Source organism: Nerophis ophidion, linkage group LG04, assembly GCF_033978795.1.
Source record: "Nerophis ophidion isolate RoL-2023_Sa linkage group LG04, RoL_Noph_v1.0, whole genome shotgun sequence".
NCBI lineage: Eukaryota > Metazoa > Chordata > Actinopteri > Syngnathiformes > Syngnathidae > Nerophis > Nerophis ophidion.
The window spans coordinates 13,507,352-13,525,965 of record NC_084614.1 but is presented as its reverse complement, the minus strand read 5'-3'; the positions used below and the strand labels follow the sequence as shown (position 1 = coordinate 13,525,965).

General features: G+C 34.6%; 1 protein-coding gene across 2 annotated transcripts in view; it reads left to right on the top strand.

The window, feature by feature from the left end:
- tinagl1 (tubulointerstitial nephritis antigen-like 1) overlaps positions 1–18,614 on the top strand; it is a 126,142-nt gene that overhangs the window by 57,162 nt on the left and 50,366 nt on the right. For both annotated transcript variants that reach the window (XM_061897109.1, XM_061897110.1), the window contains 3 exons: positions 10,230–10,296; positions 16,327–16,419; positions 16,491–16,605. In XM_061897109.1, coding sequence (XP_061753093.1) covers positions 10,230–10,296; positions 16,327–16,419; positions 16,491–16,605 — 275 coding nt within the window. The remainder of the gene's footprint in view (positions 1–10,229; positions 10,297–16,326; positions 16,420–16,490; positions 16,606–18,614) is intronic.

The following is an 18,614-nucleotide window of genomic DNA, read 5'->3' as shown; positions in this document are numbered from 1 at the left end:
GGAATATTTTTTAATCTTGGAAAATGGTAGTTTGATTTTCCAAGGTGAGCGGAGTTTGTGGATGCTGGAATGGTCCGAATCAGGTAAAAAGTGGCGCAAGATTTAGGACATTGTAGTACTTTGAATATGTCCATTCATTTGAAATTGAATTTATTGGAAATCTGGGAATTTTGGGAAAACCGGAATTTTTTTATATTAGCAAAATTGCCCTAGAAGATATGAATGATTTTTCGAATTTGTTGAAAAATGTTGACGTAGTAACGGTTCAATTTGAGAATTGGTATTTTGGAATTCCAGGAAAACCAGGAATTTTTACAGGGGAAAAAATAGGAACTTTTGTTGTCCCAAGTAAGAGGAATGTTTTGAATGTGGAATGGTTGGAATTGGTTGAAAAATGTGGACTGTGAAAGCTTTCCAGGAGGAGGTGAAAATATGCCTTTGGAAAACCGTGAATTCTGGCAATTCCTGGAATATTTTTATTTATTTGGAAAATGGTAATTTGATTGTCCAAGGTGAGCAGAGTTTGTGGATGGTGGAATTTGTCCAGATCAAATAAAAAGTGGCGCAAGATTTGGGACGTTGTAGAACTTTGAATATGTTCATTAATTTGAAATGGAATTTCCTGGAAATTTTGGGATTTTGGGAAAACCAGATTTTTTTATACTAGCACAATTGCCCTAGAACATATAAATGGGTTAATGTAGGAATGTTTCAAATCTGTTGAAAAATGTTGACCTAGTAACAGTTTGAATTGAGAATTGGTATTTTGAAATTCCAGGAAAACTGGGGAAAAATCAGGAACTTTTGTCATCCCAACTAAGAGGAATGTTTTGAATGTGGAATGCTTGGAATTGGTTGAAAAATGTGGACTGTGAAAACGTTCCAGGAAGAGGTGAAAATAGGGCTTTGGAACACCGGGAATTCTGGGAATTCCTGGAATATTTTTTTATCTTGGAAAATGGTAGTTTGATTTTCCAAGGTGAGCGGAGTTTGTGGATGCTGGAATGGTCCGAATCAGGTAAAAAGTGGCGCAAGATTTAGGACATTTTAGTACTTTGAATATGTCCATTCATTTGAAATTGAATTTATTGGAAATCTGGGAATTTTGGGAAAACCCGGAATTTTTTTATATTAGCAAAATTGCACTAGAAGATATGAATGATTTTTCGAATTTGTTGAAAAATGTTGACATAATAACAGTTCAAATCGAGAATTCGTATTTTGGAATTCCAGGAAAACCAGGAATTTTTATGGGGGAAAAAATAGGAACTTTTGTTGTCCCAAGTAAGAGAAGTGTTTTGAATGTGGAATGGTTGGAATTGGTTGAAAAATGTGGACTGTGAAAACTTTCAAGGAAGAGGTGAAAATATGCCTTTGGAAAACAAAACCGTGAATTCTGGCAATTCCTGGAATATTTAGCTTTTATTTGGAAAATGGTAATTTGATTGTCCAAGTTGAGCAGAGTTTGTGGATGGTGGAATTTGTCCAGATCAGGTCAAAAGTGGCGCAAGATTTGGGCCGTTGTAGAACTTTGAATATGTCCATTCATTTGAAATGGAATTTCCTGGAAATTTGGGAATTTTTAGGAAAACTGGAATTTTTTTATACTAGCAAAATTGCCCTAAAAGATATGAATGATTTTTCGAATTTGTTGAAAAATGTTGACGTAGTAACGGTTCAAATCGAGAATTGGTATTTTGGAATTCCAGGAAAACCAGGAATTTTTACAGGGGAAAAAATAGGAACTTTTGTTGTGCCAACTAAGAGGAATGTTTTGAATGTTGGAATTGGTTGAAAAATGTGGACTGTGAAAACTTTCCAGGAAGAGGTGAAAATATGCCTTTGGAAAACAAAACCGTGAATTCTGGCAATTCCTGGAATATTTAGCTTTTATTTGGAAAATGGTAATTTGATTGTCCAAGGTGAGCAGAGTTTGTGGATGGTGGAATTTGTCCAGATCAAATAAGAAGTGGCGCAAGATTTGGGACGTTGTAGAAGTTTGAATATGTCCATTCATTTGAAATGGAATTTCCTAGAAATTTAGGGATTTTGGGAAAACCAGATTTTTTTATACTAGCACAATTGCCCTAGAATATATAAATGGGTTAATGTAGGAATGTTTCAAATCCGTTGAAAAATGTTGACCTAGTAACAGTTCAAATTGAGAATTGGTATTTTGAAATTCCAGGAAAACTGGGGAAAAATCAGGAACTTTTGTCGTCCAAACTAAGAGGAATGTTTTGAATGTGGAATGCTTGGAATTGGTTGAAAAATGTGGACTGTGAAAACGTTCCAGGAAGAGGTGAAAATAGGGCTTTGGAACACCGGGAATTCTGGGAATTCCTGGAATATTTTTTTATCTTGGAAAATGGTAGTTTGATTTTCCAAGGTGAGCGGAGTTTGTGGATGCTGGAATGGTCCGAATCCGGTAAAAAGTGGCGCAAGATTTAGGACATTGTAGAACTTTGAATATGTCCATTCATTTGAAATTGAATTTATTGGGAATTTGGGAATTTTTAGGAAAAACTGAATTTTTTTATACTAGCAAAATTGCCCTAGAAGATATGAATGATTTTTCGAATTTGTTGAAAAATGTTGACGTAGTAACGGTTCAAATCGAGAATTGGTATTTTGGAATTCCAGGAAAACCAGGAATTTTTACAGGGGAAAAAATAGGAACTTTTGTTGTCCCAAATAAGAGGAATGTTTTGAATGTGGAATGGTTGGAATTGGTTGAAAAATGTGGACTGTGAAAACTTTCCAGGAGGAGGTGAAAATATGCCTTTGGAAAACCGTGAACTCTGGCAATTCCTGGAATATTTTTATTTATTTGGAAAATGGTAATTTTATTATCCAAGGTGAGCAGAGTTGGTGGATGGTGGAATTTGTCCAGATCAAATTAGAATTGGCGCAAGATTTGGGACGTTGTAGGAGATTGAATATGTCCATTCATTTGAAATGGATATTCCTGGAAATTTGGGAATTTTTAGGAAAACTGGAATTTTTTTATACTAGCACAATTGCCCTAGAACATATAAATGGGTTAGTGTAGGAATGTTTCAAATCTGTTGAAAAATGTTGACCTAGTAACAGTTTGAATTGAGAATTGGTATTTTGAAATTCCAGGAAAACTGGGGAAAAATCAGGAACTTTTGTCGTCCAAACTAAGAGGAATGTTTTGAATGTGGAATGGTTGGAATTGGTTGAAAAATGTGGACTGTGAAAACTTTCCAGGAAGAGGTGAAAATAGGGCTTGGGAACACCGGGAATTCTGGGAATTCTTGGAATATTTTTTAATCTTGGAAAATGGTAGTTTGATTTTCCAAGGTGAGCGGAGTTTGTGGATGCTGGAATGGTCCGAATCAGGTAAAAAGTGGCGCAAGATTTAGGACATTGTAGTACTTTGAATATTTCCATTCATTTGAAATTGAATTTATTGGAAATCTGGGAATTTTGGGAAAACCGGAATTTTTTTATATTAGCAAAATTGCCCTAGAAGATATGAATGATTTTTCGAATTTGTTGAAAAATGTTGACGTAGTAACGGTTCAAATCGAGAATTGGTATTTTGGAATTCCAGGAAAACCAGGAATTTTTATGGGGGAAAAAATAGGAACTTTTGTTGTCCCAAGTAAGAGAAGTGTTTTGAATGTGGAATGGTTGGAATTGGTTGAAAAATGTGGACTGTGAAAACTTTCAAGGAAGAGGTGAAAATATGCCTTTGGAAAACAAAACCGTGAATTCTGGCAATTCCTGGAATATTTAGCTTTTATTTGGAAAATGGTAATTTGATTGTCCAAGTTGAGCAGAGTTTGTGGATGGTGGAATTTGTCCAGATCAGGTCAAAAGTGGCGCAAGATTTGGGCCGTTGTAGAACTTTGAATATGTCCATTCATTTGAAATGGAATTTCCTGGAAATTTGGGAATTTTTAGGAAAACTGGAATTTTTTTATACTAGCAAAATTGCCCTAAAAGATATGAATGATTTTTCGAATTTGTTGAAAAATGTTGACGTAGTAACGGTTCAAATCGAGAATTGGTATTTTGGAATTCCAGGAAAACCAGGAATTTTTACAGGGGAAAAAATAGGAACTTTTGTTGTGCCAACTAAGAGGAATGTTTTGAATGTTGGAATTGGTTGAAAAATGTGGACTGTGAAAACTTTCCAGGAAGAGGTGAAAATATGCCTTTGGAAAACCGTGAATTCTGGCAATTCCTGGAATATTTTTATTTATTTGGAAAATGGTAATTCTATTACCCAAGGTGAGCAGAGTTGGTGGATGGTAGAATTTGTCCAGATCAAATTAGAATTGGCGCAAGATTTGGGACGTTGTAGAAGTTTGAATATGTCCATTCATTTGAAATGGAATTTCCTAGAAATTTAGGGATTTTGGGAAAACCAGATTTTTTTATACTAGCACAATTGCCCTAGAATATATAAATGGGTTAATGTAGGAATGTTTCAAATCCGTTGAAAAATGTTGACCTAGTAACAGTTTGAATTGAGAATTGGTATTTTGAAATTCCAGGAAAACTGGGGAAAAAATCAGGAACTTTTGTCGTCCCAACTAAGAGGAATGTTTTGAATGTGGAATGGTTGGAATTGGTTGAAAAATGTGGACTGTGAAAACTTTCCAGGGAGAGGTGAAAATAGGGCTTTGGAACACCGGGAATTCTTGGAATTCCTGGAATATTTATTTTATCTTGGAAAATGGTAGTTTGATTGTCCAAGGTGAGCGGAGTTTGTGGATGCTGGAATGGTCCGAATCCGGTAAAAAGTGGCGCAAGATTTAGGACATTGTAGAACTTTGAATATGTCCATTCATTTGAAATTGAATTTATTGGGAATTTGGGAATTTTTAGGAAAAACTGAATTTTTTTATACTAGCAAAATTGCCCTAGAAGATATGAATGATTTTTCGAATTTGTTGAAAAATGTTGACGTAGTAACGGTTCAAATCGAGAATTGGTATTTTGGAATTCCAGGAAAACCAGGAATTTTTACAGGGGAAAAAATAGGAACTTTTGTTGTCCCAAATAAGAGGAATGTTTTGAATGTGGAATGGTTGGAATTGGTTGAAAAATGTGGACTGTGAAAACTTTCCAGGAGGAGGTGAAAATATGCCTTTGGAAAACAAAACCTTGAATTCTGGCAATTCCTGGAATATTTAGCTTTTATTTGGAAAATGGTAATTTGATTGTCCAAGTTGAGCAGAGTTTGTGGATGGTGGAATTTGTCCAGATCAGGTAAAAAGTGGCGCAAGATTTGGGCCGTTGTAGAACTTAGAATATGTCCATTCATTTGAAATGGATATTCCTGGAAATTTGGGAATTTTTAGGAAAACTGGAATTTTTTTTATACTAGCACAATTGCCCTAGAACATATAAATGGGTTAGTGTAGGAATGTTTCAAATCTGTTGAAAAATGTTGACCTAGTAACAGTTTGAATTGAGAATTGGTATTTTGAAATTCCAGGAAAACTGGGGAAAAATCAGGAACTTTTGTCGTCCAAACTAAGAGGAATGTTTTGAATGTGGAATGGTTGGAATTGGTTGAAAAATGTGGACTGTGAAAACTTTCCAGGAAGAGGTGAAAATAGGGCTTTGGATCACCGGGAATTCTGGGAATTCCTGGAATATTTTTTAATCTTGGAAAATGGTAGTTTGATTTTCCAAGGTGAGCGGAGTTTGTGAATGCTGGAATGATCCGAATCAGGTAAAAAGTGGCGCAAGATTTAGGACATTGTAGTACTTTGAATATGTCCATTCATTTGAAATTGAATTTATTGGAAATCTGGGAATTTTGGGAAAACCGGAATTTTTTTATATTAGCAAAATTGCCCTAGAAGATATGAATGATTTTTCGAATTTGTTGACAAATGTTGACGTAGTAACGGTTCAAATTGAGAATTGGTATTTTGGAATTCCAGGAAAACCAGGAATTTTTACAGGGGAAAAAATAGGAACTTTTGTTGTCCCAAGTAAGAGGAATGTTTTGAATGTGGAATGGTTGGAATTGGTTGAAAAATGTGGACTGTGAAAGCTTTCCAGGAGGAGGTGAAAATATGCCTTTGGAAAACCGTGAATTCTGGCAATTCCTGGAATATTTTTATTTATTTGGAAAATGGTAATTTGATTGTCCAAGGTGAGCAGAGTTTGTGGATGGTGGAATTTGTCCAGATCAAATAAGAAGTGGCGCAAGATTTGGGACGTTGTAGAAGTTTGAATATGTCCATTCATTTGAAATGGAATTTCCTAGAAATTTAGGGATTTTGGGAAAACCAGATTTTTTTATACTAGCACAATTGCCCTAGAATATATAAATGGGTTAATGTAGGAATGTTTCAAATCCGTTGAAAAATGTTGACCTAGTAACAGTTCAAATTGAGAATTGGTATTTTGAAATTCCAGGAAAACTGGGGAAAAATCAGGAACTTTTGTCATCCCAACTAAGAGGAATGTTTTGAATGTGGAATGCTTGGAATTGGTTGAAAAATGTGGACTGTGAAAACTTTCCAGGAAGAGGTGAAAATAGGGCTTTGGAACACCGGGAATTCTGGGAATTCCTGGAATATTTTTTTATCTTGGAAAATGGTAGTTTGATTTTCCAAGGTGAGCGGAGTTTGTGGATGCTGGAATGGTCCGAATCAGGTAAAAAGTGGCGCAAGATTTAGGACATTGTAGTACTTTGAATATGTCCATTCATTTGAAATTGAATTTATTGGAAATCTGGGAATTTTAGGAAAACCCGGAATTTTTTTATATTAGCAAAATTGCACTAGAAGATATGAATGATTTTTCGAATTTGTTGAAAAATGTTGACATAATAACAGTTCAAATCGAGAATTGGTATTTTGGAATTCCAGGAAAACCAGGAATTTTTATGGGGGAAAAAATAGGAACTTTTGCTGTCCCAAGTAAGAGAAGTGTTTTGAATGTGGAATGGTTGGAATTGGTTGAAAAATGTGGACTGTGAAAACTTTCAAGGAAGAGGTGAAAATATGCCTTTGGAAAACAAAACCGTGAATTCTGGCAATTCCTGGAATATTTTTATTTATTTGGAAAATGGTAATTTGATTGTCCAAGTTGAGCAGAGTTTGTGGATGGTGGAATTTGTCCAGATCAGGTCAAAAGTGGCGCAAGATTTGGGCCGTTGTAGAACTTTGAATATGTCCATTCATTTGAAATGGAATTTCCTGGAAATTTGGGAATTTTTAGGAAAACTGGAATTTTTTTATACTAGCAAAATTGCCCTAAAAGATATGAATGATTTTTCGAATTTGTTGAAAAATGTTGACGGTGTAACGGTTCAAATCGAGAATTGGTATTTTGGAATTCCAGGAAAACCAGGAATTTTTACAGGGGAAAAAATAGGAACTTTTGTTGTGCCAACTAAGAGGAATGTTTTGAATGTTGGAATTGGTTGAAAAATGTGGACTGTGAAAACTTTCCAGGGAGAGGTGAAAATAGGGCTTTGGAACACCGGGAATTCTTGGAATTCCTGGAATATTTTTTTTATCTTAAAAATGGTAGTTTGATTGTCCAAGGAGAGCGGAATTTGTGGATGCTGGAATTGTCCGAATCCGGTAAAAAGTGGCGCAAGATTTAGGACATTGTAGAACTTTGAATATGTCCATTCATTTGAAATGGAATTTATTGGAAATTGGGGAATTTTTAGGAAAAACTGAATTTTTTTATACTAGCAAAATTGCCCTAGATGATATGAATGATTTTTCGAATTTGTTGAAAAATGTTGACGTAATAACAGTTCAAATCGAGAATTGGTATTTTGGAATTCCAGGAAAACCAGGAATTTTCACAGGGGAAAAAATAGGAACTTTTGTTGTCCCAAGTAAGAGGAATGTTTTGAATGTGGAATGGTTGGAATTGGTTGAAAAATGTGGACTGTGAAAACTTTCCAGGAAGAGGTGAAAATATGCATTTGGAAAACCGTGAATTCTGGCAATTCCTGGAATATTTTTATTTATTTGGAAAATGGTAATTCTATTATCCAAGGTGAGCAGAGTTGGTGGATGGTGGAATTTGTCCAGATCAAATTAGAATTGGCGCAAGATTTGGGACGTTGTAGGAGTTTGAATATGTCCATTCATTTGAAATGGATATTCCTGGAAATTTGGGAATTTTTAGGAAAACTGGAATTTTTTTATACTAGCACAATTGCCCTAGAACATATAAATGGGTTAGTGTAGGAATGTTTCAAATCTGTTGAAAAATGTTGACCTAGTAACAGTTTGAATTGAGAATTGGTATTTTGAAATTCCAGGAAAACTGGGGAAAAATCAGGAACTTTTGTCGTCCAAACTAAGAGGAATGTTTTGAATGTGGAATGGTTGGAATTGGTTGAAAAATGTGGACTGTGAAAACTTTCCAGGAAGAGGTGAAAATAGGGCTTTGGAACACCGGGAATTCTGGGAATTCTTGGAATATTTTTTAATCTTGGAAAATGGTAGTTTGATTTTCCAAGGTGAGCGGAGTTTGTGGATGCTGGAATGGTCCGAATCAGGTAAAAAGTGGCGCAAGATTTAGGACATTGTAGTACTTTGAATATGTCCATTCATTTGAAATTGAATTTATTGGAAATCTGGGAATTTTGGGAAAACCGGAATTTTTTTATATTAGCAAAATTGCCCTAGAAGATATGAATGATTTTTCGAATTTGTTGAAAAATGTTGACGTAGTAACGGTTCAAATCGAGAATTGGTATTTTGGAATTCCAGGAAAACCAGGAATTTTCACAGGGGAAAAAATAGGAACTTTTGTTGTCCCAAGTAAGAGGAATGTTTTGAATGTGGAATGGTTGGAATTGGTTGAAAAATGTGGACTGTGAAAGCTTTCCAGGAGGAGGTGAAAATATGCCTTTGGAAAACCGTGAACTCTGGCAATTCCTGGAATATTTTTATTTATTTGGAAAATGGTAATTTTATTATCCAAGGTGAGCAGAGTTGGTGGATGGTGGAATTTGTCCAGATCAAATTAGAATTGGCGCAAGATTTGGGACGTTGTAGAAGTTTGAATATGTCCATTCATTTGAAATGGATATTCCTGGAAATTTGGGGATTTTGAGAAAAAACATTTTTTTTTATACTAGCACAATTGCCCTAGAACATATAAATGGGTTAATGTAGGAATGTTTAAAATATGTTGAAAAATGTTGACCTAGTAACAGTTCGAATTACGAATTGTTATTTTGAAATTCCAGGAAAACTGGGGAAAAAATAGGAACTTTTGTCGTCCAAACTAAGAGGAATGTTTTGAATGTGGAATGGTTGGAATTAGTTGGAAAATTTGGACTATGAAAACGTTCCAGTAAGAAGTGAAAATAGGATTTTGGAAAACTGCGAAGTGAGGGAATTCCTGGAATTGTATTTTTTTTACTCAGAAAAGTTGTTTAATTGTCTAAGGTGAGCAGAGTTTGTGGATGGTGAAATGGTCGGAATTGGGTAAAAAGTGGCGCAAGACTTGGGACATTGTAGAACTTTGGATATGTCCATTCATTTGAAATGGAATTTTCCGGGAAATTTGGGGAATTTTGGGAAAAGTGAAATTTTTTTATACTAGCAAAATTGCCCTAGAATATATAAATGGATTGGTGTAGGATTTTTTCAAATTTGTTGAAAAATGTTGACAGTAACAGTTCGAGTTGAGAATTGGTATTTTTAAATTCCAGGAAAACTGGGGGAAAAAAATAGGAACTTTTGTTCTCCCAACTAAGAGGATTTTTTTTTATGTGGAATGGTTGGAATTGGTTGAACAATGCGGACTTTGAAAACGTTCCAGGAAGTGGTGAAAATAGGGCTTTGGAAAACCGGGAATTGTGGGAATTCCTGGATTTTTTAAATTTTTTTTACTTGGAAAATGTGTGTTTAATTGTCCGAGGTGATTGGAGTGTGTGGATGCTGGAACGGTTCGAATTGATCGGAAATGTGGGAATTGCGTGAGTTCTAAAAATGGTCCATTCATTTTCAATGGGACAAATGTCTGAGAAAATCACATTCTTTGCATGGTCACTTGTTGCTAGGCAGAATTTAAGACCAAATGCTGTTTTTTTGCGCTGAAAAGAAAGGACGAGGAGGGCTGATTTTTGCTCTTGATTCTGTAAGACAAGGTCCCGGGAAGCGGAACATTCCTGCGGTGGATTATAGAGCTCAGTGCTCCCCACTTTGAAATTGTTTTAGTTTTTTTTACCAACTCTTCTCTTTCACTTTCAGGCTCCTGTGAGAGAAATGGCAACAGGTTCTTCTCGGGACAAACGTACAAGGAGAACTGCAACTTGTGGTATGTAAACCCCTGCTTTTTCAGCTTTTTACATTCCGTCGAGACTCGGGACCTTTGTGGGTCTTTTTTTTTAATCAACATTATGCAACTTAAAGTTCATTAAAAAAAAATAGCGGGATTAAACATGGCCACAAAATCCGCATTGTCCGTTTTTTGCTCAACTATTTCTAGCACGTGCTATTGAGTGAGTAGACATCGGAGTTCCCCGGGACCCTTTTGTCCCCATTGACTCTCTTTATAACGGCCATTTTTCCGCAAACTGCAAACCTGTTATTTTATTTCAACGCCTTTTCCATGAAAACCAAATTAATCCAAGCATTTCCCTTTGAATTACGTGCAAATCCTATCAGAGGTGTAATTTCGCCCCTCAACCACTAGATACCGCCAGAGCAACAGAGTACCTCTTACATAAGAGTTGCGTAGCTGTGGTTACAAAAATATTGCAAGTAATACATAGTTTGTGTTTTTGCCAAAAAGGCTTAAAACATTTAAAAAAAACATAAAACACTTTACGTGTGGGGTGTCCAAGTTTAATAAGGAATCTTACTCACTAGGAAATGGCAGTAAATTTAATTTTGTCGCTGATTTTAACCACCTGCTAATAATGTGCATATGGAAAGCATTTAGCTATATGACCCAATGCAAACAACCTTCCCTAGTCATGGTGCAAAAAAAAATTAAAAATAACAATAAATTCCAACCAACCTAAAATGTCAACGGACATGATCACACATAACACAACCTGCTCACCAAACTTTGTGGACATAAAAAAAAAAAAAAGTTAAAACTACACCCACAAAGCATGATGGGAAAATGCAAAACACTGTCCACACTTGTGCATGTTTGCCGCATTGTAGCTGCTTGATATTTCTGATTGATTAGAGAACTTTAAGGAGGCTGTCCCAAAAGTAAACAAGGTAGTAGTCGAACTTTCACATACTTATATCCAATTATATTTATCATTAAATATATATCTATATTAATATAATTTGTGTATGTCCATTCACATAAACATGCGTACATATATATGTATGTATATATGTATATATACGTGTATACGTACGTGTATATATGTATATCTTTTGTTTTTCAATTTGTCGCACTCTTTATTATTTCATTATTTTTTATCTTGCAATTTTACTTTTTATCTGAACCCTCTCACTGTATTTATTTTTTTTGCACTATCTTGTTTATCTTTTTTTAGTTTTTTTGCTCTATGCTTTTTATCCTTTGGTCCAATTTGAAAATTGTTTCAAACGTGCTATGTAAATAAAGTTGCCCTGCCGCATGTATGTATCCATCCATCTATTTCTACCGCTTATTCCCTTTCGGGGTCACGGGGGGCTCTGGTGCCTATCTCAGCTACAATCAGGTGGAAGGCGGCGTACACTCTGGACAAGTCGCCACCTCATCGCAGGGCCAACACAGATCGACAGAAAACATTCACACTCACATTCACACACTAGGGACCATTTAGTGTTTCCAATCAACCTATCGTATGTGTGTATATATATATATTTTTACATATATATGTATATATACATGTATGTATATATACGTGTATATGTGTATATGTATATGTACATGTGTTTATATATGTGTATATGTTTGTGTGTTTATGTATGTATATATATATGTATATATATATGTGTGTGTGTGTGTGTGTATATATATACACGTATGTATGTATATATGTGTGTATATATACGTATATATACACACATATATATACATATGTACATATATATGTGTACATATACGTGTATATGTATGTCTAAATCTGTATGTATGTATATATATACATATATATGTGTGTGTATATGTATATATATATATATATATATATATATACAGTATAGATATACATATGTATGTGTGTGTGTATATATACATATATACATACACATATATATATACATATATATGTGTGTGTATACTTACACATATATATACGCATGTATGTATAGGTATATATATATATGTATATATATATATGTATATGCATATATACACATACATACGTCAGTATGTGCACACACATATATATATATATATATATATATATATATATATATATATATATATATATATACATACATATTGTCCAGGGTTTACTCCGCTTTCCGCCCGATTGTAGCTGAGATAGGCATCAGCGACCCCAAAGGGGAATAAGCGGTAGGAAATGGATGGATGTATATATATATACAGGATGTATGTATATGTGTGTTACTTTATAACTAAATAAATCAATAAAATATTATATATGAATTTTTTAGCTGGAACCCTTTGGGGTCAAAAAGACCTGTAGCACTCATCAGGGTAACAGGCCCAGGTGGGCCCCGTCCATCATGCATGTTAATTAGCTCCTCATTGCTGTGTTATCAAAACAAGCCCCATGAGCTCTACTTATCAGCTCGAAACCTCGCCAGCTGTCCGCCTTCGGAAGCCGTCAAAGTGCGAGTTCGACTGGAATCAAGGCGGTGTGCTTGGCACAGAAGAATAGGAGATGACGGACGCTCGGTGAAAATAGCTAGAAAACATCATGCCCCTCCTCTCTGCATCTTCCAACAAGGAGCTCTTGTGTGCGTACGCAATTCTTCCTCCTCCATTTCCCAAAAGTGCATCCTCTCCTCCCATCCCGGATCATGACTTCCTCCAGGTCCTCGTTAGCGGCCATCCATCCCACGCAGGCGCTTATCGGGGCCTTCCTGTGAGCCTTTGTTGACCTTTAACCGCAGCGGAATGCAGGAGGAACAGGCTTGTGATCGTCCAGAATGTCTTTTATAGTCAATACAGAGCAGTGATTCACTTCAAAGAACTAAATGTAATACCTGGTACTTGTTCTTTTAGTCAGCTGTTCGAAAATGGCTCAAAATGCAAAGAAATAACGCAAATAATGCGAAAGAAATTAGCATAGCATTATCATTGCAAATATGAAAAAAACACGTGTTATTACCGTGTTATTAAACATAACCAGCCTCCCCTCACCCACCTTCTTATAATCTCCCCAAACTTGTCCCATTCGTTTTTTTATGTTAATAACAATTTATTATTCATACCAATACAACTCCTATAATTTTTAATGTTATTACCATATTATTAATAATGCCGCCCCCACTTTGTCAAATCGCTCTAAACTTGTCCCATTTGTTTGTGCTCCATTTTTTATTTTCTTTATTTTTGTATTGTTTTTATAAATAAATGTTTTGTATTATTAATTATCTTAAATGTATTTATTTATTCTAGTATTTATTTTATTAATATTTTTGGAAGGATATTTTTGAATAACTTAAAAGCCGTAATGTCCGGGAGGGGGCTTCTTATTAAACCTAAAACGTTAACATAACAACTATAATAATGAGACAAAAATATTTTGAAGCAAAAAAAAAAAAATTAGACAAGTTTGGCACTAGTCAGAAAATTTATGTTAGAATGACTTTTGTTTGTTTAATATTTAAGTGTATTTAATTTAATTAAAAAATGTTTTATTTATTTTTAATATTTACGTTAAGTTAGTCAGAAAATATATTTTAGAATGCCTTATGTGTGTATATATATATATATATATATATATATATATATATATATATATATATATATATATATATATATATATATATATATACATATACATATATATATATATATATATATATATATATATATATATATATATATATATATATATATACATATACATATATAAACAGGGACGGCGTGGCGCAGTGGAAAAGTGGCCGTGCGCAACCCGAGGGTCACTGGTTCAAATCCCACCTGGAACCAACCTCGTCATGTCCGTTGTGTCCTGAGCAAGACACTTCACCCTTGCTCCTGATGGTTAGCGCCTTGCATGGCAGCTCCCTCCATCAGTGTGTGAATGGGTAAATGTGGAAGTAGTGTCAAAGCGCTTTGAGTACCTTGAAGGTAGAAAAGCGCTATACAAGTACAACCCATTATATATATATATATAATTTATTTTTATTTTTTTCGTTCTTTTAAATATATTTATTTACTTTATTTTCGATTGTATTTTATTATTAATATTATTTAATTATATTTTGGAATAACTTAAAAGCTGTAAAAGCACAAATGTAGTACAAACTTTTTATTTATTTTGTTTATTAATTATCAATTCATTTTACATGTATTTATTTTTTTGTTTAATATCATAATTGAGAATAACTTAAAAGCCGTGCTGACAAAAATGTAGCAAAAACCATTTATTTTTTTTAAATGTTATTTATTGTTTATCAATTCATTTTATATTTATTTATGTGTATCATTTTTTTAATATTATCATTGCGAATAACTTAAAAGCTGGGATGACACAAATGTTATTTGAATTATTTACAATGATAGCTAAATAAAGTACATCCAATTAATCTCTAATTTAGTTGTTTTTTTTAACCTGTTCACTGTAATAATCAATCAATCAATGTTTATTTATATAGCCCCAAATCACAAATGTCTCAAAGGACTGCACAAATCATTACGACTACAACATCCTCGGAAGAACCCACAAAAGGGCAAGGAAAACTCACACCCAGTGGCCAGGGAGAATTCACACCCAGTGGGACGCCAGTGACAATGCTGACTATGAGAAACCTTGGAGAGGACCTCAGATGTGGGCAAACCCTACTCTAGGGGACCGAAAGCAATGGATGTCGAGCGGGTCTAACATGATACTGTGAAAGTTCAATCCATAGTGGCTCCAACACAGCCGCGAGAGTTCAGTTCAAAGCGGATCCAAGACAGCAGCGAGAGTCCCGTCCACAGGAGACCATCTCAAGCGGAGGCGGATCAGCAGCGTAGAGATGTCCCCAACCGATACAGGTGAGCGGTCCATCCTGGGTCCCGACGAGCGGTCCATCCTGGGTCTCGACTCTGGACAGCCAGTACTTCATCCATGGTCATCGGACCGGACCCCCTCCACAAGGGAGGGGAGGACATAGGAGAAAGAAAAGAAGCGGCAGATCAACTGGTCTAAAAAGGAGGTCTATTTAAAGGCTAAAGTATACAGATGAGTTTTAAGGTGAGACTTAAATGCTTCTACTGAGGTGGCATCTCGAACTGTTACCGGGAGGGCATTCCAGAGTACTGCAGCCCGAACGGAAAACGCTCTATAGCCCGCAGACTTTTTTTGGGCTCTAGGAATCACTAATAAGCCGGAGTCTTTTGAACGCAGATTTCTTGCCGGGACATATGGTACAATACAATCGGCAAGATAGGATGGAGCTAGACCGTGTAGTATTTTATACGTAAGTAGTAAAACTTTAAAGTCATATCTTAAGTGCACAGGAAGCCAGTGCAGGTGAGCCAGTACAGGCGTAATGTGATCAAACTTTCTTGTTCTTGTCAAAAGTCTAGCAGCCGCATTTTGTACCAACTGTAATCTTTTAATGCTAGACATGAGGAGACCCGAAAATAATACGTTACAGTAATCGAGACGAGACGTAACAAACGCATGGATAATGATCTCAGCGTCTTTAGTGGACAAAATGGAGCGAATTTTAGCGATATTACGGAGATGAAAGAAGGCCGTTTTAGTAACGCTTTTAATGTGTGACTCAAAGGAGAGAGTTGGGTCGAAGATAATACCCAGATTTTTTACAGAGTCACCTTGTTTTATTATTTGGTTGTCAAATGTTAAAGTTGTATTATTAAATAGAGGTCGGTGTCTAGCAGGACCGATAATCAGCATTTCCGTTTTTTTGGCATTAAGTTGCAAAAAGTTAGCGGACATCCATTGTTTAATTTCATTAAGACACGCTTCCAACTGACTACAGTCCGGCGTGTTGGTCAGCTTTTAATGACAATAAAACTCTATTCCATTCTGAACATTTCCTTTTGCAAGGTGAAAGGTGTTAGGTACTGCACAGGTCGTGTTTAGGTGACATGTTAGCAAAGTCTAGAATAAGTTACTAAAGTTTAAAACAAGACGACACCGAGCCCAAGCGTCACCTGCTTCAAAAGTCACTGAAGTGGAGAACTCGAGCAGGTGTGTTGACGACCTGCTTGTCTGCTTGGTAGCACGTGCGGCACCACAGGACGCTGGGAATGTGAGCAGAACGCATGTCTGATAGACGGGGACATGATCCAGGCTGTCAACAGAGGGAATTATGGGTAAGTAAGTACCTATATTCACACTGTCTAAAAGACACATCAAAATGGTTCACTTTTTCGCTTGGCACCAGGTGGAGGGCCGCGAACTACAGCCAGTTCTACGGCATGACCCTGGACGAGGGGATCCGATACCGACTGGGCACACAGAGACCCTCCAGGAACATCCTGAACATGAATGAGATCCAGGTAAGGGTGGAAGTCATAAACATGTTTTCCAATTTAAACAACCAAATAATATGTCCCATTAGTTGGCGTGTCGTGTGTGATCTACTAAGACTGTATCTGCATTTAAAAACTGGTGCAGACCAGGTTTTTACATTTTAGAAACTTAATTTTTTATATCAAATTATGTTGACGATTTCATGATATTTAATTTCTTTGAAATGTATTGACTTTACCTAAAGTTGGTCTTGAGTTTTGACGCAACGAATATTTGTGCAATTGTTTATTTGTTTACATAGAATTTTTGTACACTGAATTTTCAAAAAGACATTTTCCAAAGCACAAATTTTGCTAACAAATTTTTAATGTACACTGCGATGAGGTGGCGACTTGTCCAGGGTGTACCCCGCCTTCCGCCCGTTGTAGCTGAGATAGGCGCCAGCGCCCCCCCCCGCGACCCCGAAAGGGAATAAGCGGTAGAAAAAGAATGGATGGATGGATGAATTTTAACAAAGGGAATTTTTTAAACACACATTTTTCTCACAATTTTTTATTTAATGAAACTGTCAGCAATAATTTTTTTACCCGGAATTTCTAAACACACACATTTTTCTTAAAAAATTGTATTTACTGAAATTGTCTGTTAAAATTCAGAGTAAGACATGTTTTGCTGACGATTGCATTATATAAAAATTTGTGAGGAAAATGTTAAAATGTTAACATGTTAAAAAAAAAAAATCAGTGTATACAAAATTCAGTAAAATAAAGTTTTGCCGATGATTTCATTGAATAAAAAAATTTGAAAAATATGTGTTTAATATTTCACTTTTTACACTGAATTTTAACAGAGTTAATTTTCAAACACATTTTTTTCTCAAACATTTTTTACTTCATGAAATCATCAGCAAAATTTTATTTTACTAAATGTTCTATATACTGATTTTTTTTACACTGATTTTCAAGAGTGAATATTTTAACACGCACATTTTTCTTATAAATTTTTATTTAAGAATTCTTCAGCAAAAAAAAAATTCCCCTGAATTTCTATACACTGAATTTTAACTCAGGAGATGTTTGAACACCCATTTTTCTCACAAATGTTATATTTAATGAAATCGTCTTCAAACATTTTTTTAACCGAAATTTCTATACACTGATTTTTTTACACTGAATTTGAACAAAGTTAATTTTTAAACACACATTTTTCTCACAAATTTGCATTTAATGAAATCGTCAGAAAAAAAACTAATTACACTGAATTTTAACAAAGTGAATTTTTAAACACACATTTTTCTTACTAATTTTTATTTAATGAAATCATCAGCAAAAAATATCTTACCCGGAATTTCTATACACTGATTTTTTTTTTTACACTGAATTTTAACCGAGTTAATTTTTAAACACATTTTTCCTCAAACATTTTTTACTTCATGAAATCATCAGCAAAATTTTATTTTACTAAATTTTCTATATACTGATTTTTTTTTTACACTGATTTTTCAAGAGTGAATTTTTTAACACGCACATTTTTCTTACAAATTTTTATTGAAGAAATCGTCAACAACAAAAAAAATTCCCCTGAATTTCTATACACTGAATTTTAACTCAGGGAATTTTTGAAAACACACATTTTTCTCACAAATATTATATTTAATGAAATCGTCTGCAAACATTTTTTTACCAGAATTTCTATACACTGATTTTTTTTTACACTGAATTTGAACAAAGTTCATTTTTAAACACCCATTTTTCTCACAAATTTGTATTTAATGAAATCGTCAGAAAAAAAAAATACACCTAATTTTAACAAAGTGAATTTTTAAACACACGTTTTTCTTACAAGTTTTTATTTAATGAAATCATCAGCAAAAAATATTTTACCCGGAATTTATACACAGTGATTTTTTTTACACTGAATTTTTAACCGAGTGAATTTTTAAACACATATTTTTCTCAAACATTTCTTATTTTATGAAATCATCAGCAAAAATGTACTTTACTTAATTTTCTATACACTGATTTTTTTAGACTGA